Genomic DNA, 23220 nt, shown 5'->3' on the forward strand with positions numbered 1-23220 from the left:
ACAGAAACACACTCCTAGATGCAGAGAATAGACGCAAAGTTGCCAAGGGGGAGGGGGGAGGAGGAGGCATGGACTGGGAGCTTGGGGTTGGCAGAACTTGCAAACTCTTACGTGTAGAATGGATAAATAACGAGGTCCTACTGTACTGCACTCTACAGGGAACTATATCCAATCCCCTGGAATAAACCATAATGGAAAAGAATATTAAAAAGACTGTCTATGGGTATATACCTGAGTTTACTATACAGCAGAAATTAACAACATTGCAAATTAGCTATGAAAGTGAAAAGTGAAAGTGTTAGTCTCTCAGTCATGTCCAACTCTTTCCAACTCCATGGACTGTAGCCCGCCAGGCTCCTCTGCCCATGGAATTCTCCAGGCAAGAATACTGGAGTGGGTTGCCACTCCCTTCTCCAGTGGATCTTCCCAACACAGGGATCGAACTCAGATCTCCGGCATTGCAGGCAGGTTCTTCACTGTCTGAGCCACACTTCAGTTTAAAAAAAAGAAAGATAAAATCCATCTGCAGGTGAAGGCAGAAACTGTGGACCCAGCTTTGTCCATGCTCAGGCATGGCTGCTGTCAGCAAGCATGCCAAGCACCCCACCTCCACCCCCAGCCCCTGTGTACACACTGATGCCTACCTAGCTGGTTCCATGCTCCCTGCAGAGCTAATGCCTTCCTTCCAATTTTACAGGCAAGGAAATTGAGGCTAACTGGTCACCCAACCAGAATGTGGCAGGACCGGGATTAGAACCACTGTCTGTCTGATGGGAGACATCAGATTCTCTCTGAGATGACCTGAAGAGGAATCCAGGAACTTCTCCAATGGCAGAAGCCTGACAGAGCCCTCTCAGGCCTGCCCAGACCTTGGTCTCAGGAGATTGGGGGTTACACCCAGCCTCCTCCAGCCATCCTCCTTCCGTCCCAGCACCCAATATACAAAGCCCCTTAAACCCTGTCCTGTGCCTTCCACACTGTCCTCAGGGTCCCACTGTGAACCAACTTCCCTGCACCCTTGGCTCTCATGGACAGAGCCATGGCTCCTGCCCAGGGACCCCACTTTCACAGGAGCTGTGGGGCATGTGTATTTGGGCTCTTCTGGTTCCTGTGTCCTTTCTGACCATGACATTTCCACCCATCACAGGGCTGCCTCTTCTGGAGATGCCAGACCCTGTGCCCACCTCAGCCGTGGCCTCTACCAAATGCTCCCTCCCCCTTCCTCTGTGCTCCAGCTCCCAGGTAACTTCAGGGCCTCATAGCAGCCTTCAGACTTCTGCACTATCTTCTCCCCAGGGACCCTCTGCTGACTCCACATTGCAGCCCAGGTCCACCCTGGGACCCTGTCATCACCCTGACTTGTGGCACCCCAGACCCCCTTGCGGCCACCACCCCTTCCACTCTGCAACAATGTCCCAGTTTGCACTGAGTCCAGCTGTGTCTGTCAAAAGAGAATTGAAGAGCGTTACAGGACCCTAAAGTAAGAGAGCAAGTTTATTTCTTTTTCACATAAAAGCCATCCAGGGACTTCCCAGGTGGTCCAGTGGTTGAGGGACTTCTGATCAATGTGGGGGACATGATCAGGGAACTAAAGATTCCACATGCCACGGAGCAACTAAGCCCATGTGCTGCAACTACTGAGCCCACGTGCCACAACTAAGACCCGACACAGACAAATAAAATTAACAATTTTTAAAAAGTCGTCGGAGGGAGGCTGTTGAGGGCTGGTGGAGGGGCCCTATGATGACATCAGAATCCTCAGTTCACGCCGTTTTGCTACTGGGGCATCCCCAATACCTTTCTTCTACCTCGTGGGCCAAGAAACCAATTCAAGCTCCATCCATCACATATGCATTCCTGCAGTTGGACAGTTGGAGGAAGAAGCAAAGAAGGATATCCTCTGCCAGGTAAGGATCTTTCCCCAAAGTTGCACTAGACACTTCTAATTTACATCCCATTGGCTATAACTGAGTCACATGACCATTTGTTCGCATTCCACCATGAGTGGCCTGGTTCATCAGCCATTCCAGCACCAGCCCTGAGCAACCCATGTCTCATGCAAATCATGACATTCACATAGAAAGTCATTCCCTGTTCCTGTTCCTCACCAGCACGGCTCCAGGGGAAGCAGCTGTCCTGCTCAGCCTGAGGCAGTTTCCAGAACACAGGACTTTCAGTGCTAAAACTAGGACAGAACTGGTCACCCCCATTGCCAGCCCACTCTTCCAAACTAACTCAATTGGCTGATTTAAAATTGATTCTTCACGGAACCGACACCCAAGCCTAATCAGATCCAAGACACACATCACTCGCTTATTTTGGGTCATGACTTTCCATTCAGGTGTCTACATTAGGAGTTGCCTGAGAAGAGGGATCATGTTTGATTCACCCAGATTGTCCCAGAGCCTCAAAAATGACCTGACACACAGAGGTGTCAATCTGCAGGGAAGGAAGGAAAAAAGGAAAAGGAAAAGGAAAAGAACTGAGTGCTGGGAGCCACCACGGAGATCCCACCTATGACAAAGGTCATGCGGAAGAGACCTGACAGGCAAAGGCAGATCAGGCCTCGAGGGACCCCCTGAAGCTGCTCGAGCATCCACCCCAAAACCAGAATCTGTCTGTCTTACTATTTTGTGCCTTTCACCAACTCTTCTGACATTAACAGGGGGCTATCCCCGACCACCTTTCTCTGGAAAAAATCAGCTTAGGGCTTTAGTTAATAAGTCTCCTGAACATGAAAGGAATATTTCTATTTTAACCCCTCTGATGGCATTCTAGCTTGTCTGACAGGTTTATCCACACTCTTGCAATTAACACACATGATTGTTCACAACTCCCCAACCTTGAAAGGCATGGGAAGCCAAAACATTCTAAAAGTCCTAATGAGCATAGAGCCCTTTAAGGGATGAAAAATTATTAGAATAGATAGTACTGGTAAAGGGCTTCATTACTGGGCCAATGCTTGCTGCCAAGTTCCCATATCCCTTATCCACTGTGCACCTGGGAGTGCATTGGTTAACGTAACTGGAATGTAAGAAAAACAAGTAGCAGCCTTGGAATTAACCACATCACATCTTTGAGCTAATTGGTTCTTTCTTTGTTGTGACCCACTGCATGTGACCCTTTGCTCCATGAGAATGTAACTCTGTTTAGTACTTTCTGAGGCTGGGAGAAATAAAGAAGAAACACTTTAAGGGAAAACAAGTTTCTGGCTGATCAGCCTTTATCAGTAAAGGGTCATAAAATATCCACAGGCCTCCAAGGCCAGAAGATAATGCACACAACATTGTTTATGCGAAAGGCATGCAGAAAAAATCCTGGTTCTGATAAAGACAAAACAGGTGTACTGTTTGGGCTGACTCTGTATGACTTTGTATCTTTCATTTCCCTCTATGTATAAGTCAAGGTATAAAAGTTCCTTTTGAAAATAAAGTTATGGGCCTCGCTCACCGAAGCTTGGTCTCCCCGTGTCATTCTTTTTTTCCTTTTCCCTCCTTTTCTCTCTCTGTTCTTCTTTCAGGATGACTCCTTGGAACACAGGAGCTTTATTGGCTTTCTGTGTTTATCAAGGAAGATCAAGCCCTGCTCTCCGCTTTGCTATCCTTATCGCCTAGGCCGTCATCCTAAGGGTATCCCTGGATCCTGCTGGGGCTGGACCCGAGCAACTGAGGTTTCCAAATCTCTAATGCCCTAAAGGACCAAGAAGTGGCAGATTAGAAACAACACAGAGAATATCAGTATTTGAAGCTTCAAAAGGTTTGCCAGGGCTTCCCCGGTGGCTTGGTGGTAAAAAGTCCACTCGCCAGTGAACACCGAGTCAGTCCCTGGTCTGGGCAGACCCCACCTGCTGCAGAGCAACTAAGCCCGTGTGCCACTGCTGTCAAGCCTGTGCTCCAGAGCCCGGGAGCCACAACTACTGAAGCCTGAGCTCCTCAGCAAGAGAAATCACTGCAGTGAGAAACCTACGCAGCACAACTAGAGAAAAGCCCATGCAGCAACAAGGACCCAGCAAGGCCAAAAACAAACAAATAAAATTCTTTTTTTTTTTTAAAGGAAGAGACAGTTGTCTACTCCTGATGTGGAACAAACCCCAGGATGTGCCAGTGGGTGAAAACAAGCCAAGTTCAGTTCAAAGTGTGCAGTGGAAGGGTGTAACTGCATGAGCGTGTGACTGTGAGAGGACACGTACCAGGGTGTGGGTGTGTGTGTTTGTGAGGGGGTGTGTGTGGGGGGGAGTGCGTAGGTGTGAGTGCCTATGGGTGTAGGGTGAGTCTGTGTGTGAGAGGGTGTGCATGTGTGAGGGGGAGTGGGGTGTGTGCTTGTTGTGTGTTGTGAGAATGTGTGTGCAAGTGAGTGCGTGCTGTGTGCGTGTGTCTGTGACCTGGCAGGTACAGGCACCGGGTTGTTCTGGAACTAATTCTTTGGGACTGGATTTACCTCAGGGAGGGAGCTGGGAGACCCAAGAAGCAGTGGAGGGTGGGGAATATTTCCTGAATAACCTTTGGTACCTTTTGAACTTTGCTTCATGGGAACATAATACCTATTTAAGAAAATAAATAAAATAGGAATCAAAATTAAACTCTAAAAGCATGGGACCCTTGGAGGGGGCTGGGGTTCTCCTCAAGGATCACCAGACACCAGACCTCCTCCTGCTGTTGCTGCTGCTAAGTCACTTCAGTCATGTCTGACTCTATGTGACCCCATAGACAGCAGCCCACCAGGCTCCCCCATCCCTGGGATTCTCCAGGCAAGAACACTGGAGTGGGTTGCCATTTCCTTCTCCAATGCAGAAAAGTGAAAAGTGAAAGTGAAGTCGCTCAGTTGTGTCCGACTCTTAGCGACCCCATGGACTGCAGCCTACCAGGCTCCTCTGTCCATGCGGTTTTCCAGGCAAGAGTACTGGAGTGGGGTGCCATTGCCTTCTCCGAGACCTCCTACTACTCCTGTTTAATTCCAACCTCTACAGAGGAAAGCTGGGGTCACCTCCCTGTGCTGATGGAAGGGAAGCGTTTTGTCCACAGTCACACCAGCTCCTCACCCCTGTCTCCTGACTGCCAGGCCAGAGTCCTGCTGCCAGAGTCCAGACTGCCAGACAGGTCCCCTGCTATGAGGACCCTTTGACAGCTCCCACAATGGTTTCCCCCCCTTTCCCGTGAGAAACAGGTAGAAAAAAGATCTTTTCACTTGCTCTTATTCTTAAGTAGGTTTCACCAAGATCTGTGATCTTTCTCAGAAGACAATCTAGGTGTTGCAGCGAGGAAAGAGGACGTGTGATGTTTGCAAAGTGTCTGTGAGAAGTTCCTCTCTATCTAGAGGTTATGTTGCTTGCTTTTCTTTTCTGGGTGTTTTTATTAAGGAATGGCAAAACATTTAAATGTCCCTTTGCTTAGATTGTCCCCAGCTGTCAGTATTGTCTACAGCGTCTGCTTGGAGGAAAGCAGTAAACAGGGTCAGAAGCTCACCCAGCTCTGGAATGATGGCCCCAGTGCAACCTGGCCACAGGGGTGGGAACCGTAGATGGCTGCCTCCACCCAGAGAACGGGAACCCTGAACTCCTCTGAGCAGTGAAAATGCCTGCTTCAGGCTGTAGGGAGGGGCAAGGTGAGGCACATCTGGCTACCACCTGGCCCAGGATCATACAGAGAGACTGTGAAACCTTCCCCTGGCCCTTGATTCTTGGCATCCTGGTATGTGGGTCTCATTGCCACCTCAAGGATCTAAATAAGGTGGGACTGAGAGAAGAGAGGCAACCATATTTTGGCAGATTCTGAAACAACTATGATGAGAGTATAGAAAAGACCCTGAGTCTCCTTCAGAACAAAGGGGCTGAAATGAGCCAGATGAGGGGGAGCTCTGGGCAAGTGCAAAGCCTCGAAAGGTGTTGGGCCAGCATCGAGAATTCATGGAGGAGGGCCCCTCTGGGTGACACTCTGGGAAGCATGCTGGTTGGGGGACGTCCTGTCCTTATTCCCCCACACCTGCAGCTCGGAGCTTTGCCAGCTGTGTGCTCCTACAGGGGCTCCACCAAGTTTAAAACAGGCTTCTCTTGACATCATTCTACCCACTCAGGTTCACAGGCCCACTTGAGGGCCACCTCAGCTGTACTGTAGAGATATCAGGGATCAAGTAGAGTTTTCGGACAGTCGGCAATTCACTAAAATACATCCAACTCCCTCAGTCTCCCAACATCAAAGACTTTTCTTTGGGTGAGGGAGGTGGCCTCGTCTCCTCCTCCCTGTGGGTTTGGGTGGGGGACCCCAACTCAGATGCCACAGGGGCCAGACAGGAACCCCCGCTTGAGGCTGGCAGGAGGGGACCATGGCAAACTGGGGTCTCCATTGCTGTGGGAGATGGCAGATGGGAACAATGGCTCAATACTGCCAGGAAATTCTCAATTTTCATAAAAAGCAGAAAATTGAGAATTATTTTTTTAAACGTGAAATTCTCTTACTTAAAATAATGGTCATTTATTTTAACTTCAACCCACAGCAAGACACCCACCACCAGGCCGGCCCAGAGAGAACACACTGCCGGCCACGAGGTGTGAGGAAGCCGACTTTAGGAGGGAGGGGTGGGGCTGAGGGCTGACAAGGACCCTCTGTTGGGGATGTTTCTTCTTAGGTACTGGCCGGATATTTATTTTTCATCGTGGTCACACTGCAGCTTTGCAAACCTTTCCTGTGTTTGTGGTGTTTACCTCTTTAGGAGCCCTGGGTCCCAAGCAACAAGCTCAAGCTTTACTTTCCCAGTCTCCCTTGCAGCGGGGGCTGTGAGCACGTGATTGGGCTCACCCATTCAGGAGTGTCTGCTGCAGACCTTCCTCGGGATGGGAGCCAGGGATGCAGGTTAGGAGGCAGAGAACTCCAGGAGGCTGGAGAAGGTGACAACAGAGCCTTTCAGAAACTGTACCCCTCCAAGCCTGGTTTATAGAGATTCTTGAGCTGCAGAAGATCCTGAACCAAACGCTTTTCTAACGAAAGTGGCCAGGTGGGGCTCTTTGGTTTGCATTTGAGATTCCTGACTGACACAGGTGCTTTGAAGCCGGGCAGGGTGGACAATCGCTTAACATGCAGATTAAGACTTGAAATCATGTTTAATTACTAGCTCCCCACCCCATCCCGGGACTTGGTGGCTCAGACAGTAAAGAATCCACCTGCAATGCAGGAGACCCAGGTTTCATCCCTGGGTTAGTAAGATCCCCTGGAGAAGGCAATGGCAACCCACTCCAGTATTTTTACCTGGGAAATTTCATGGATAGAGGAACCTGGTGGGCTACAGTCCATGGGGTTGCAAAGAGTTGGACACCACTGAGGGGCTAACACACACACACACACACACACACACACACCATCCCACTCTTCATGTAGAGCTGACCAGCTAGGGTGATGGCAAAGTGGGAACCAAGTGAGAGGGCACAAGAGGAATGTGTCTGTGTGGGGTTTTCTCTCTGCCGCAGCCCTTGGAATAAAATCTGTCTTGTAATGCAGATCTGATGGCCAGGCATGAGCACTAGCTCTTGAGGGCAAAACAGGGGGGCTTAAGACAAAAACCTGCCTTGTGTTCTCCAGTTGTAGGTGACTCTAAAGAGGCAGTCACGGCTGGATGTCCTCCTAGCCGATTCCATGATTGAATGCCCGGGAGGCCCATGAACACTTAGTGGGCTGGCTGACATTGAATCTCTCTCACTGACTGGTTTCCACTTTGGGTGCTGGTTAATAAAGAGACAGCCTGCCGGAGGCCCCCATGTTTGGTGGGTGGCTGGTTTCGCTTTCAGGATGAGTTAGACTCAGCCCGTTGTGAATCCTCCCACTGCACAGAGTCACAAACCCACCCTGACTTGTCTGAACCAGATCAGCGCATGCTCTGTTTACCAATTCCTCCTTCCCTGGGGAGGGCCTGCACCCCCTCATCCCTACCTGGAGGGAGTTTCTACCACGTGTCAGGGGTTCTGGGCAGGGCCAGGGCATGTGTGAGGGTGGCAGGGAGCCTCCAGCACTGGCTGACCCCCTCCTACCTTCACACGCCTCTCACACTCTGCCCAGCAGTCAAACCACCAACACCCCCACCCAACACCGGGCTGGAGTTAACACATGTATCTTCTCTATGATTCTACTTCATTTCAGTCCTGTCCCTCCTGCCAGGCCAGGGTGCCTTTCAGGGGTCACAGGCTGGGAATCTAGGGACCTGGGTTTGAGTTCCAGGAGCACCCCCAACCCCTGAGTCACATGTCCTCCCCACGGTAATCACCATTCTGGGGCTGCAGACCACAGGAACAGGCTGTGGCTAACTTGGGCGTTACAGAAATGAAAAGATCTGGAGTGGTTCCCAAGACCAAGACCTCAGAGGAGCAGATTCCAGACCATCTTCAGGGACCTGGCTGCCTCTTGCCTTCAAGGCACCAAACTCCAGCTGTTTCCTGGCCTCATTCCACTCCTCTTCAAACAGTACCATTGGCTATGATGAGGTCAAATGACCACCCCTTGGCTGGAGAGGTTGGATGGGGTACTTTGATTGACAGCTTGATCAAGATGTCTTCTAGGGCAGAAGGTTAATCTCCAAAGAGAAATGAGTGATGTTACCAGAAACAGGGTGCCAGATGATGCTAATAAGCAAGAACCAAAAGGGTCAGACCACTCCTCTTTGGGCCCAGCCTCCCAGCCCTACAAGGACAGGATCAGGTCAGATGGATTCTTCCAGGAAAGGCATCCTCTGATTGGAGGAATCTAAACTGGGCACCTTGCTTCCCTGCTGGGGTGGGGTGCAGAAGGGTGTGGGGGGAGCCACAGGGTGGTGGGAGAGGCTCTTCTCAGACCTCAGAGGGGGCTCCTGGCATGAGGGTGCATTGCACACCCACCCTGAAGCCTCCCTATTTAAGAGAGAACCAGGCAGAGTCAAGGCAGCTGCCTGAGTGGGAAGGAGGGATGCTTACCTCCTCCCCCACATGGGGCTTAAACCAGTGACCTTGCTCTCATGGGCCCCAGGGAGCTTATGAGCTAACTTGAAAGCAGCAAAGGATGAAGGGCCCCAGGCTGCATCAGCCCATCTCAGGGCAAGGCCGGAGGAACACTGTGACTAGCTCATTCCTCGGGGCCTGGAGCCGGGAAATAACCTAAACTGGAACTCGGTCAGCAACCGGCTGTACCCGCCAGGAGGCCCTCGCCTGCTCCTGACTGAGGAAGGTGATTTGTATACCCACGTTTCATGGGTCACCACATGGCACCTCTGGAAACAACACTATTAGGTAGAAAACAAAGACCGTGGGATGAGGGAGCAAAGGGAGGGGCAGGTCTCGAAGGCAGAGCTGAGTCAGATGCTCAGCCATCCAGGCCCCCAACACAGAGTTATCTGTCCACAACCTCTTGGCTCTCCCATCCCCCAACCTCCACCTCTGCAGAAGCACCCAGGAAGCCCAGCCTCACCACCACTGTCCAAGCCAGGACTCAAGGACCAACCAGGTCTGGCCAGTGCACCAGAACCCAGGTGGGGTGGGGGGGCCTGGGCAGAGCAAGGAAGGGACCAAGGGGCACTTCCATCGAGAGGATGTGGCCGAGGGCTTCGGGCCTGTGGTTCCAGCCAGAGCGCTGCTGGCCCCTGGCTGAAGTCACCTGTGCCCTTCCCGCAGGAAGCAGGGGGCGGCAGGAGCGGAGGGGGCAGGGGAAGCTGCGAGGTGTGTGGTTTAGACTGTGAAGTGCATACCAGGGTGAGCCCGGACACTAGAGTGAGTGGGCCTGGTGAGCTGCTTCTGCTGCCAAGCCCTCTTCCTGTGTCTCTCTTCTCAGCTCTGTCCTGAAACCTGCCCACTAACACCTGTCCCTCCTCAGCGCCCCCAGCATAGACCACCAAGAAGGTTCAGAACAGCCCACCTCAGACAGCAGAGGCGCCAGCATCACCAAGGCTCCAGAGAGCAGAGCACCGCGAAGGTGCACTGAAAGAGGCCAGAAAGTCCTCAAAGCCTTCTCTGAGGCACCAGGTACCAGTGCTGACAACACTGGCCTGGTCCCTACCATGCTCCAGGCCCTGTTCCTAGTTTATGGGTGTTAATTCCTGAATAGGCCAAGTGTGGGTTGAGGTCCAATGCACCAGCATCCCCAGGTGTTTGTCAGAAACGCGGTATCTCAGGCCCCACCCCAGACTGAATCTGAATCTGCATCTTAACCAGGTTCCCGGGTGATTTCTGCACACACGGAAATTTGAGAAGCATCATATTAATTCATTTAACCCTGATAACAGCACTTGGTACCTCAGACAGTAAAGAAAGTGCCTGCAATGCAGGAGAAACAGGGTCAATCCCTGGGCTGGAAAAATCCCCTGGAGAAGGGAATGGCTACCCACTCCAGTATTCTTGCCTAGAGAATTCCATGGACAGAGGAGTCTGGTGGGCTACAGTCCATGGGGTCACAAAAAGTCAGACACGACTGAGTAACTAACACTTTCAGGTAGGTATTCTTATGATCCTCTTTTACAGATGGGGAAACTAAGGCACAGGTTAAACAGCTTGCCCACGGCCACACAGCGGGGTTAGTGCCAGGGCTGGGACTTGAACCCAGGCCGTCTGGCTCCAGAGGACACACTGCTCACTGCTGGGAGGCCACTGCCTTAGGAATGAGAGGACCGTGGGTATTCCAGTCACTGCTGGCCATTCGGCACCTGTTCTACCTGTGCTGCCCTACCTTCCAGAACCCACTCCAGCCTTCCCACTATTTTTCTGCCCTCTGAATCATGGTTTTCTCGGGCATAGAAGGTAAGAACCCACCAACTGCATGGACCATTCGTCAAGCATGTGTCATCCTGGGAGTTATGACCTTTACAAAAGATGCTCAGGATTCAAGTCTGCCGCCGGGAGTCCAGGGCCTAATAGAAGAGACAGAAGACAGGAATGGTCACATGGGTGAATAAAACTTTATCTGGAGGTGTTCAGACACTCCCTGCGTGGTTGCCTCTTTAAGGCAGACTGCAGGGAGGAGGAAACTTTGAGCCAGACCTTGAAGGCTGAAATATCTAACACAGGACAAGGGTCAGAGGCCAGCTTGAGTGAAGGGGCAGAGGGGGGTGTAGATACAGGTGTAAAGCGGCCTGTGTGGCTGAAGTAGGTGCATGGAGCTTAGCTTAAAGCATCCCCCCATCCAACCCTCAACTGATGCCCAGCTCCCTTCCACAGAATCTCACCCAGAGTGCCCAGACTCCCTTGAATGCCCCCCTGTGATGAGGAGACCACTCCTTCCTATAGCAGGAAGCCCAGGCTATCTCTGGCGTGCCCACAGATGGGTTCATTCTAGCCAGCACACCTGTGTACAGGTAGATGTCCTTCAAGCACACCTGAGCTATGCATATCCAGCCAGTCCTGCTGCTACCTGGGGAATAAGAGATGCCTAAATGCTCAAGACATCTGCTGTACTAGACAGGCTCCCACCTCTAGAGCCTTGAAGTCCTGGCTCCGTGGGATACCCCACCAGAGTATTGGCCCACACAGGAAAGGGGCCCTTAGCGTCTGGACTCCACCCTGCTTGGAAGAACCCTGAGCTGGCATGTCCACGCACACAGTAGGGAGCCTCTCTGGATGGTGCTCTTTGCTGAGGGCACTGAGCATGCACATGTAATAAACACAGCCTGCTTGTCCTGGGCTGAAGTGACGGTGACAGGAGGTCCCCCTACAATGCCATTTCACACCCATTGCAGCCACAGGACCTCCCTCCACCATGACTAACACTAGACATGAGGACACCCAGGGCTCCCTTGTAATTGGGATCTGAGCTCAGGTCGGCGACACTAGAGTTGAGTTCTGAGCACCTACACAAGATTCTTTCCCTCCTTCCCCTCATTGCCCACCTCCTCCACACTTGCCTCAGTACTTTGCACACAAAGGGCACTCAGTAACTGCTTTAGAACATTTGAGTTAAGGGACTTCCCTGATGGCTCAGCGGTTAAGAACCTGCCCGGCCATGAAGGAGATGGCCACACACCATCCCACATGCCAGAAGCCCACATACGGCATGGGCCACAAGGAAAGATCCCACGTGAGGCAGCAAAGATCCTGCATGCTGCAACTAAGACCCTACAGAAGTGAAATAATAAATGAATATTAAAAAAAACACAAAAACACAGAGTTATGGGCCCAGAAGTTTCCACCAGGGGGCGATGCGTGCCGCTCCCCAGCCTCCACATTGGAGGGAGCTGAGACGAAGGCAAGGAGAGTGGCCCAGTGTGGACAGTGGCTGTTTCTGCCCTGAACAGGGCAGGTGCCCACAGGACAAGACAGGGAAGCAAGCAGGGCCCGTCAATTCCAGGCAGGCAGCATGAGGGGAACCCAAGGAAAGAGAAAGCCAAGAGAATGACCCACGAGGGATCTTGGAGACTCTCAGATCTATCCTGCCCCTGTAAAGATGATAAGCCTGGGCCCAGAGAGGGGCAGATGTCAGCCTTAGGTCACACAGAAGGGTGGAGGTTTAAGCCCTGCCCTCCAGCCTCCCAGAACCCTTCATCCCACTTAACCACCAGATACAGAGAAGGAAGCTTAACTCAATGGATCCCTCGCCTTCCTCCAGTTGGTACAGATCAGAAATGGGTTCCTGAGACAGCCCCAGGCCCCAGCCCTCTGCTCCTCCTGCATCTCTTTCCCAAACACCCTCACCTCCAACCCTAACTACCCAAGGATTCACAGTCCTGAAGCTCTTGCTCTGACCCACCTCCTCAGCCCTCCATCTCCCTTGTTCTGCTCATCTGGCCATCATTCTGTCCCCCAAGTACCACTGCCAAGCCTTTGGCATCAGCTGCTGTCCTCTTAGAATGAAAATCAGATAACGTCCTGTCCTTGCTTGAACCCCCGCCCAACAAAGGCTTCCCGCTGCCCTTATGATATAACCTCACCTGCTCACCCTGCAAGTCTCAGCCCTGCCGCCCCTGCCCCTGCCTCCCTGTCAGGCCCCGGAGGGCTCTAAGCTCAAACCTGCCGGACCCTCACCATGCTCCCTCTGAACTCCTACTACAGTCTTCCCAGACCAGCCTCACCCCATCTAAAGCCAATATGTGCCTGTTAAGTCCTGGCACCCACCTGTCTCCCCAGACAACTCTCTCTCATTTGTAATTGGTTGGACATTGGGGAAGGATTTGCTTGGGATCTGTCCTCCTGGCTGGACTGTCGCTCCTCAAAATCACAGGTCAAGTCCATGAAGTCCCACGGCTTCTCTGGCAAGTAAAGCCCTTTGTGATTCAGGGAAGGTGCTCAGATTGTAATTGTTGAAAGAACTGATGGATGGAGGTGATAGCTTACGGTGAGCAGTCTTGGATTCGTGATCTCCGAAGGAAAGGATTTCACTTCAGGACCGAAGACGTGGCTCCAGTCATTCAGAGCTTTGCAAAAGTTTCATTACAGTGAAAAAGAGATAGAGAAAGCTTCTGACATAGACATCAGAAGGAGGCAGGGAGCACCCCACTTACTAATTGGGATGGGGTTTTATATACTTTATCAATTGGTTAGTAACAGTAGACTAAAAGAATGTTTCAAGGTTTTAAAAGTCTTACTAGACCCACTCCCATAACATACATTTTCAGTTCAGTTTAGTTCAGTCACTCAGTCGTGTCCAACTCTTTGCGACCCCATGAATGGCAGCATGCCAGGCCTCCCTGTCCATCACCAACTCCTGGAGTTCACTCAAACTCACATCCATTGAGTCGGTGATGCCATCCAGCCATCTCATCCTCTGTCGTCCACTTTTCCCTCTGCCCCCAATCCCTCCCAGCACCAGAGTCTTTTCCAATGAGTCAGCTCTTCACATGAGGTGGCCAAAGTACTGGAGTTTCAGCTTTAGCATCATTCCTTCCAAAGAAATCCCAGGGCTGATCTCCTTTAGAATGGACTGGTTGGATCTCCTTGCAGTCCAAGGGACTCTCAAGAGTCTTCTCCAACACCACAGTTCAAAAGCATCAATTCTTTGGCGCTCAGCCTTCTTCACAGTCCAACTCTCACATCCATACATGACCACAAGAAAAACCGTAGCCTTGACTAGACGGACCTTTGTCGGCAAAGTAATGTCTCTGCTTTTCAATAAGTTATGTAGGTTGGACACAACTTTCCTTCCAAGGAGTAAGCGTCTTTTAATTTCATGGCTGCAGTCACCATCTGCAGTGATTTTGGAGCCCCCAAAAATAAAGTCTGACACAGTTTCCACTGTTTCCCCATCTATTTCCCATGAAGTGATGGGACCGGATGCCATGATCTTCGTTTTCTGAATGTTGCGCTTTAAGCCAACTTTTTCACTCTCCACTTTCACTTTCATCAAGAGGCTTTTTAGTTCCTCTTCACTTTCTGCCATAAGGGTGGTGTCATCTAGAGCTTAAAGAAAAACATACCCTTCAGCAAGATGAGCTGTTTTGTTGTGTAGTCATTGCTGCTGCTGCTGCTAAGTCACTTCAGTCGTGTCCAACTCTGTGCGACCCCATAGATGGCAGCCCACCAGGCTCCCCTGTCCCTGGGATTCTCCAGGCAAGAACACTGGAGTGGGTTGCCATTTCTTTCTCTAATGCATGAAGGTGAAAAGTGAAAGTACAGTCGCTCAGTCGTATCCGACTCTTGGCGACCCCATGGACTGGAGCCTACCAGGCTCCTCCATCCATGGGATTTTCCAGGCAAGAGTACTGGAGTGGGGTGCCCTTAGCTCTGGGCTTAAATAAAGTTAGTATTAAGCAATATTTTTAGTTGGTTTTAATTTAGTTGTTATGATTGTTTCCATAACAACTCAGACCTTAAGAAAAAAGTCTTATGTAACTAAGATGAAGGAATGTAGAAAAAAGCATTTGTCCCTTTCTCCTCCTTGAGGGCCCCAGACTCCTTATCAACCTACCTAAGAATAGCTCTCTGAGGGATGGATGGATGAGGGATGTTGTTATTCAGTCGCTAAGTCATACCTGACTCTTTGCAATCCCATGGACTGCAACACACCAAGCTTCCCTGTCCTTCACTGTCTTCTGGAGTTTGCTCAAATTCATGTCAATTGAGTCGGTGATGCTATCCAACCTTCTCATCCTTTGCCGCCCACTTGTCCTCCTGCCCTCAATCTTTCCCAGCATCAGGGTCCTTACCAATGAGTTAGCTCTTTGCATTAGGTAGCCAAAGTATTGGAGCTTCAGCATCAGTCCTTCCAATGACTATTGAGGGTTGATTTCCTTTAGGATGACTGGTTTTGATCTCCTTGCGTCCCAAGGAACTCTCAAGAGTCTTCTCCTGAACCACAGTCTCAAAGCATCAATTCTTTGGCACTGAGCCTTCTTTATGGTCCAACTCTCACATCTGCACATGACCACTGGTAAAACCATAGTTTTGACCATATGAACCTTTGTTGGCAAAGTAATGTCTTTGCTTTTTAATACACTGTCTAGATTTGTCATATCTTTTCTTCCAAGGACCAAGTGTCTTAATTTCATGGATGCAGTCACCACCCACAGTGATTTTGGAGCCCAAGAAAATAAAATCTGTCACTGCTTCCACTTTTCCCCCTTCTATTTACCATGAAGTGATGGGACTGGATGCCATGATCTTAAATTTTTTGAACATTGAATTTAAAGTGAACTTTTTCACTGGAGGATGGAGGGATAGATGGATGGATTGAGACAAGGATGAAGGATGAAATGAAGGAAGGTCTTGACATTGGGTTGAGAAAGGGTCTATTCATCCATTTATTAATCTAACAGTGATTTACTGAGTACCTACTGGCAGCATGTGCTGGGCACTCTGGGTGTTACAGAATGCATGAGACTTGAAATCTGTCTAACCCAAGGAAACATCTCTTAGTATGGGAGTAGGGCAAATATGCAAATAATAACAACAAAGGGAGGCTGTCAGTACAATAACCATTGGGTTAAATTTTCAGAATAGTCCTAATATCAAATGATAACAGTAAATACTATGTTTGATTCTAAATCCTTCAAGGTTTTATCTAAATAAAATAACAATGCAGGGAAAAACAATCATTTTTCAGACTATATAAGCAGTTTTGTCTTCAGAAAATGTGGTCGTATTAAGTATAAAATGCATACAGTAGGCCAGTTCAAATAAAACATATGCAGAGAGAAAAAAAACAGATCCTTACTTGACTGAGCCTAGAAGGGAAGACCTTTTAGATACCTTCTAAACCTTCTATATATGCCCTTAACCTTCTAAAATTCTAGACTTGCACTCATTCAATCAACAAATTTTTATTGAGTACCTACTATGTAGCAGCTCTCTTCTAGGTTCCTGGACTATAACAGTATAGAGCTTACAGTCTGGTGGGAGTGGGGGTCAGGGGAGACAATAGCAGTGGGTGGGCAGACAGTAAATGCAAGAGCCAAGTAAATTCCATAAGGAGGGGCTTCCCTTGTGGCTCAGAGGTAAAGAATCCACTTGCAAATTCAGGAGACACAGGTTCAGTCTCTGGTCCTATAAGATCCCATATGTCTCAGAGCAACTAAAAGAAATCAAAAGTTTGAGGTTTCAGGGTGGAGAGAGTGGAAAGAATCTCACTGGCCTCACACTAACTCACAAGCCCACTGGCAAGTTCCACTCCCTCTCTGAATCCCTGTTCCCATCTGTAAAACATGCCCACGTTACCACCCTGCAGGTCACATCCAGTGAGTTAATGATGGTCAAAGGGCGCCATACCCACACTCCAATGCTGCCCCAGCAGCTGCCCCCAGTCCCTGCCTCCTGCCCAGGCTGCATCCCCACCTCCGCTCCCCATCAGTACCTGCAGGGACCGTCCTGAAGGCCAGGGGCTGGCTCCAGTGGCTCCAAACCTCGTGGCTGCCTAGCCGGGGCTTGGCCCGCACCTGAAGCTCATATTCCATACTTGGAGCGAGATTCTCCAGGGAGATCCATTGCTGGTTCTGCCTGAGGGTCAGTAGCCGGGCGTCCTGGGGCAGAGACAGGGCTGTCAGACCAGAGGGGTCTGCACTGCCCCCTCACTTCCTATGGCAGGGCTGGCTGAGAGTATGAGCAAAGCAGTGCCTTTCTTTATCCCTTCTAGCCATCCACTCTGCACTGTCCCCCCTCCTACAGAAAGGCTCCCCAACTAGCCACTTGCAGGGGCCCCAGGAATCAGGGTCTTCCTGAACTCCTCCCCCTCTCTCTACTCCAGTATCCAAAGCCATCTGTCAATCAGCTGGCTCCACCTCTAGAACCTATTCTGGACCCTTCCCTCTTCCCTCCACTCCTTCCTTCTGCAGGTCTGAGCTCCCATGACCTCTGAGCCCCGTCCAAGGTCTCCCTCCTTCCCTGCGCCCCGCACCCCTGTGCTCTGCAGCAGTCTCTTCCCCACTCAGCCATAAAGAGGGGTTTCCCATAGACCTCTCCCTGCTCGGTGTCACCCTTTTTGCTTTTTTCCAGCACTCCAGACACATAGGCCGTGTCCTGCCTGTGCAATGGTTCTTTCCTCTGCCTGGAAGACCCTCCCCAGATCCTCAAAGGCTCAACTCCTGCCTAAGCCCCAGATCTCAGAAAGCCCTGGTCACGTGAGTCTGAAGGAGCCTGGCCCAGGCCTTCTCAACTGTGTTATCACAATGAAATTTCATGAGAGTATGTAAAAACAGCGCAGAGTCTGTTCCTATCCCCCATGTGAGTTTCCTCAGAGGCAGCTTGTCAGACTCTCCCTCCATTCTTGCCCCAGCATTCAGCACACAGTAGGTACTCAGGGAATGTTTGTTGACTGAGTGAGCGAATAAAGGAATGGGTAAGTGAATGAGTGGTGGTTCTACAGTAAATAATTTGCTGCATGCAGGATACCTGGGTTGAATCCTTGGGTCAGGAAGATTGCTGGAGAAGGGAATGGCAACGTTCTCCAGTATTCCTACCTTGAAAGTATCGGACACATCTGAGTGACTAACACACGGTGAATGAGTAAGCGATCAACCCCCATGGACGTGGACCACACTGGATTTGAAGAGGGAAGAGTGGCTGCCCAAGGCCTCTGTAATCTTCAGAGTGGGAGTCACCTGCCTCTTGACTTTGTAAATCTTGCCTTGAATATGATGCCAGCTGGACCCTTGGGGTGTCAGGGGACCCCAGAGGGGGGTGGTGGGGGGCAGTTCCAAGGAGCAGGAGGGGTTGATTAGGGGCTTCTGTGGCTTTGCTGAGATGAAGGATGGACAGGGTAACCGGGACAGGGAGGAGTCAGGGCAGGTGCGACGGAGCCAGGTACTCACCTCCCAGCTGTGGTCGGCGTACCTTAACCGGGCCTCAAACTCCACGTCGTTTTGGATGTAGTGGGATACCTGGGAGACAGTCCAGGTTATGTTGCACCTATGGGTCTCTATGTGGACGACCTGGAGTGAGTGGGGTGGAACCAGACGAACTGGAGACAGGAGAGAGACAAAGGCAGAGAGAACAAGCTTGGGGGATGCCACATGCCGAGCTCCCACCTCCACCTTTGTACCTGCTGTTCCTCCCTCCTGGTGCTCTCTTTTCCCAGGGATCGGCATGTCCCTGCTCAAATATCACCATTCAGAGAAGCTTACCCCAACCACCCACCACTCTCTGTCCCCGTCGCTTGTTTCATTTTTCTCCCTAGTACTTATCATCATCTGATATATTAAATATCTACTTCTGATTTGTTATTTGTTTTCTGTCTGCCCCACCAGACTGAGCTCTCTGAGGGCAAGGACTTGATCTCTGGAGTATCCTTGGTGCCTGGAACATTACCCAGCAAGTGGTGGGCACTTGATTAGATATCTGCAGAATGAATGAGTCAAGGCAGTCTTTCTCTGCACTCAGATTTGATCAGAGATTTACCTGAATCATCTCATTTATTTAATTTAATTCTACTTCATCACTCTTATATGATACTAAGATTGTATGATTCTGAAGTTCAATTGATCTTAATTTTTATACTTCTGAGACTCTGTAGAACTCCACAAATAATAATTAGCAAATGTTTATTGAGCAAGTGCTAAGCAATTTCTGTATCTTGGCTTATAGACTCCTACAGCAACCATGCTTTTGGTGGTATTTAGTTGCTAAGTTGTGTCCGACTCTTTTCGACCCCATGGACGGTAGCCCACCAGGCTCCTCTGTCAGTGGAATGTCCCAGGCAAGAAAACTGAAGTGGATTGCCATTTCCTTCTTTGGGGACTTTCCTGACCCAAGGGTTGAACCTGCATCTGCTGCATTGCGGGTGGATTCTTTATCGCTGCACCACCACATAAGCCCTACAGCAACCACAGGCAGCAGGTAACTGGTTATCCCCACTTTACAGATGAGGAAACTGAGGCTCAGACATATTAAATGGCCTGCCAGTTAGATTACACTCACTAATGCAGGATTGCATTTAGAACCCTGGATCTCACTCTGTGCTCCCATCTCTTCCAGAGAGATGACCTCCAAGCTTGGAGAGGGAGGGGGATAGGCTGGAGGTGGGGGAGGGCACTCAGTCGTTCAACAAACTTTCAGCCCAGCACCACCCAGATCAGCCCTGATGCTGAGTATTCAGAACAGAGATGTAAGGATGGCAGAAGCTCTGCCCTCAGGGAAACTCAGCCCAATGAGGGAGACAGACCCATTATCAGGCAGCAAAGACCCAGGAAGTAAACACCCTGAAAGAGAAGGTACCAGGGGCTCCAAGAGTCTGGGAAGGCCTCCTGGAGGAGGTGACTCATCACTGAACTTCATGGGAGAGTGGCAATTTTCGGGGTGACAAGAGCCTTCCAAGCAGGCTGAGGCTGCTTGGTGTGCAAGTGTTTAGAGGCATGGAAGGGCAAGTTGAGCCTGGAGAGCTGGTCCTTGGTGTGACAGGAATATAAGCCACAAGAGGAGGCATGCTGGAGAAGGAAGCCAGGCCAAGTGACCTTGAACACTGGGTAAGGGTCCGGGACTTCAGCCCAAGTTCAAGGGGCAGTGAGTTGGAAGCTGATAGGGGTGTGGAAGCTGATGGGGAGAGACTAGTGCTGGGCGATCCCAAAGGGGAAGACAGGGAAGGAAGTGCCCACCCTTCCCACCCCACACCAGCTCCACCCTGGAGGCCTCACTCACTGTAATCAAAGGGCTTGATATCCTGGGTCATCATCCTCCTCCACTTCCCGCCTTCAGAGCACATCACCGTCAATTTCATGATGTCCACTATGGTCAGTTTCTGAGCCTGCAAGGGAAGGAGGCTGGGGATGTAATTGCCAGTAGCTGGTATGGGGACGGAGAGGCTGCTGGGATGTGGATGGCAGGGGAAACCACGGCTGTAATAAGCTGGACCCTCTCCCTGAGATCCTCCATCTAAGGCACGGCTCTGACTCTTTATGAAAAGGGTCAGAAAGTTGATAATTTTGACGCTGCAGGTCATATGATCTCTGTCACAACTATTCAATGTTGCTATTGTTGCTGTCCTGCAAAAGCAGCCATAAAAAAACAAGAGAGCAAATGGGTGTGGCTGTGTGCCAATAAAACTTAATTTATAAAAGCAGAGAAGCAGAGCTTTTATTTAATTTTAATTTATAGGAGCAGAGCTGAGCAGCCGACACCTCATGAACCTCGGATCCCTCCGTGCCTGGGTCAGTCATCTGCTCTCCCTGGATGCTGCCTCCTTCCTCCTGCCTCCCCAGCCTAGGAAGCCCACTCTGCCGCAGCCCTGACCACTGGGTGTGCTGGGACCTCCACCAGAAAGAAGCTCCTCTGCACCTCCCCCCGCCCCGGCTGCCCCTCCCAGCTCTGGCTACTCACTTCTGGAGAATGTCCCAGGACCAGGTTGCATGCCCAGGATCCTGGCCTCACTGGCTGCAGCTCACAGGTGTGGTTCCACTGTTTTGTAGGAAAAAGCACCTCTCTTTGAAGAAAAAGAGGGACCCCCTCAGAGCTGGCCTCAGGAGGGTGCCCATGCAGCATTACTGTCCTAAGCCCGGGCTTTATGCCAACCCCACCTGCCCTGCTTCCCTTTGTGAGCATCTCTCCCTTCCTCCTCATCTCAGTCAAGCCCCAGGGCAGCTAAAGTGATCCAGAAACAAATCCGTTCAGGGCACATGGCCTTTTCCACCTAAAGCCCTCCAAATTCTCCCCATAGGGTGCACACGATCCTTGACAGGCCCTCCAGAGCCCCTTAGAATCACCACCCACCTGGGAGCCAAGGTCAAAGCCGCCCTGCTGGCTGCTACCAGCAGGATGTTTGGATCAGTGACCCTTCACTGGTTCCTTCCCAGCCGGCAAGTTCGTTCCCCCAGCCTCTCCCCAGTCCCCTGTCCCCACAGCTGCCCTAGGCATCTCACAAAATCCCAGGTTACTCAAAAACTTTGGGGAACCCCATTTGGTCCTCCTTGCCTCTAACATCGAGTCCATCCTCAGCATATCAGGCGAGCAGCCCAGTGTCCCCAAACTACCTAGTCTGGCTCATGCCCAGCCCTGCTACTGCAGCCTGGATCGCACACCCCACCTCCACTCAGGCTCCAGGATCCTAAATATCTGACCCCCTCAGTTCTTCCAGACTCCTGTGACACCAGCAGTCTGTGTGTCTTATTAGTCCAAAATTCTCAAAGTGCAGAGTTCTTGGAGTCTGAGAGCTGTTAGTAAGATTTCAAGAGTCCAGAAGTCAGGATGACAAGATCTCAGCACCCTGCAATTCTGTATATTTGCCCGTCAACCCCACACGCACCTCTGAGGCTGACGGCTGTGCAAGCAGCAGGTGGTGGCCCGCAGGCCCTCATCATGGCTCCAGATGCAGGAGACGTTGGCTCTCGAGTTATAGAAGCATGTGATGTTGGAAGCATATGCCGTGAAGATGCGGCGTGTGGGGCTGGCTGTAGGGCACCCATGGCCTTCAAGGGTTCCCCCGCCACTCCTGTTCCTACCAGGTGAGGAGATGCTCAGTCCTGGTGGGCAGAGAAAGGGTTAGTGGGTCCGCTTCAGAGAGGACAAAACTGAGTCCCACAGCCCACAAGGACCCCCAGACTGGTCTACGCAGGGCAGGGACAAGAAGACATTGTCTTCCTGGAATTCGGAGTGGCCTGTGGGTACAATGTAGACAGGATGGTTGAAGGAAAAGGTAGATACCCTGTCTCTGGTCCCATTGGCCCCTTCCCCCACCTCCTGCCCCTGCTGATGGGGCTTCTGCCAAGAACCAGGGGTCTCAGAACAAGTTCTAGAAAGGCCTCAGCCTCCCTCCTGAGGGAAAGCCCAGCTCTCCAGATACCAGGGTCCTCACCATTCACTGCTGTAGATGTCTGAGGGATGGCCAGCAGCAAGAGGAGGATGAGGAGGGACAGACAGCAGGACAGAGCTGGAGCCGCCATCACATCCACGAGTGGGGGCTGGGGAAGGGAGCCCTGGATGGAGGAAGAAGGGGAGAGAGCACGAGTGAGCAGCCAGCCACCTCCTCCCCCACCCAAGAGACAGGCTGGGCTCTGCCCTCCCGAGGTGCACCCATCGGCTCCCCACCATGCCAGCCTCAGGGCCTTTGCACCTGCTGGTTCTGAAATCATTTACCTCAGTTGGAACTCAAACCCACGTGACCAGGACTTGAACCCAGTCAAAATCCACAGTACCTGTGTTCAGGCCCTACTGAAGCTCAGTTCTTGATGTCTCAAGAATGAGTGTAGGCCATCTCAGAAGGCGAGTGCAGACAGGAAGTGTGATGTGGTTAGTTTTTATGGACTGAGTAATTTCATATGTAAATGAGTGGGAGGATTATTCCAACCATTTTTGGGAAGGAGGTTTCCAGGAACTGGGCCACAGCCCACTCCTTGGTCTTTTGCCTCTGGGTATGTCATTTAGCTTCTGATCGAAGATCAAGGTTTCAGTTCAGTTCAGTCGCTCAGTCGTGTCTGACTCTTTGTGGCCCCATGAATCGCAGCACGCCAGGCCTCTCTGTCCATCACCAACTCCCAGAGTTCACTCAAACTCACGTCCATCGAGTCAGTGATGCTGTCCAGCCATCTCATCCTCTGTCATCCCCTTCTCCTCCTGCCCCCAATCCCTCCCAGCATCAGAGTCTTTTCCAATGATTCAACTCTTTGCGTGATGTGGCCAAAGTACTGGGGTTTCAGCTTCAGCATCAGTCCTTCTAAAGAACACCCAGGACTGATCTCCTTTAGAATGGACTGGTTGGATCTCTTTGCAGTCCAAGGGACTCTCAAGAGTCTTCTCCAATACCACAGTTCAAAAGCATCAATTCTTCGGCGCTCAGCTTTCTTCACAGTCCAACTCTCACATCCATACATGACTACTGGAAAAACCATAGCCTTGACTAGATGGACCTTTGTTGGCAAAGTAATGTCTTTGCT

General features: G+C 51.0%; 1 protein-coding gene across 3 annotated transcripts; it reads right to left on the reverse strand.

The window, feature by feature from the left end:
- Window positions 1-9900: 9900 nt before the first annotated feature.
- LOC510185 (interleukin-2 receptor subunit beta) lies at window positions 9901-22576 on the reverse strand. 3 transcript variants are annotated; one of them, XM_010805352.4, is made up of 8 exons: window positions 22483-22575; window positions 22143-22263; window positions 21594-21810; window positions 20672-20774; window positions 19994-20099; window positions 18172-18320; window positions 16719-16884; window positions 9901-10851 (listed from the first exon to the last, which is right to left on the reverse strand). In XM_010805352.4, exons 2-8 carry the CDS (start codon window positions 22228-22230, stop codon window positions 10805-10807), a joined length of 876 nt encoding a protein of 291 aa, XP_010803654.1. In that variant the 5' UTR covers window positions 22231-22263; window positions 22483-22575; the 3' UTR covers window positions 9901-10804. The 3 variants fall into 3 exon arrangements, with proteins under 3 accessions (XP_010803654.1, XP_059742985.1, XP_010803655.1); XM_059887002.1 differs by lacking the exon at window positions 9901-10851 and adding an exon at window positions 12368-14329 and having other exon boundaries at window positions 22483-22576; XM_010805353.3 differs by lacking the exon at window positions 9901-10851 and adding an exon at window positions 16173-16439.
- Between the last annotated feature and the right edge of the window lie 644 nt (window positions 22577-23220).

The sequence above is a fragment of the Bos taurus genome, chromosome 5, assembly GCF_002263795.3.
Source record: "Bos taurus isolate L1 Dominette 01449 registration number 42190680 breed Hereford chromosome 5, ARS-UCD2.0, whole genome shotgun sequence".
In the NCBI taxonomy this organism is placed as follows: domain Eukaryota; kingdom Metazoa; phylum Chordata; class Mammalia; order Artiodactyla; family Bovidae; genus Bos; species Bos taurus.

What these genes read in the sequence shown, in the direction of transcription:
- LOC510185 (XM_059887002.1), bottom strand. Translation starts at nt 22,230, where the DNA reads ATGGCGGCTCCAGCTCTGTCCTGCTGTCTGTCCCTCCTCATCCTCCTC. An exon ending in GACATCTACAGCAGTGAATG is followed by an intron (nt 21,811 to 22,142) that starts GTGAGGACCCTG and finishes TCTGCCCACCAG; the next exon opens with GACTGAGCATCTCCTCACCT. An exon ending in CACAGCCGTCAGCCTCAGAG is followed by an intron (nt 20,775 to 21,593) that starts GTGCGTGTGGGG and finishes TTTTCTTCAAAG; the next exon opens with AGAGGTGCTTTTTCCTACAA.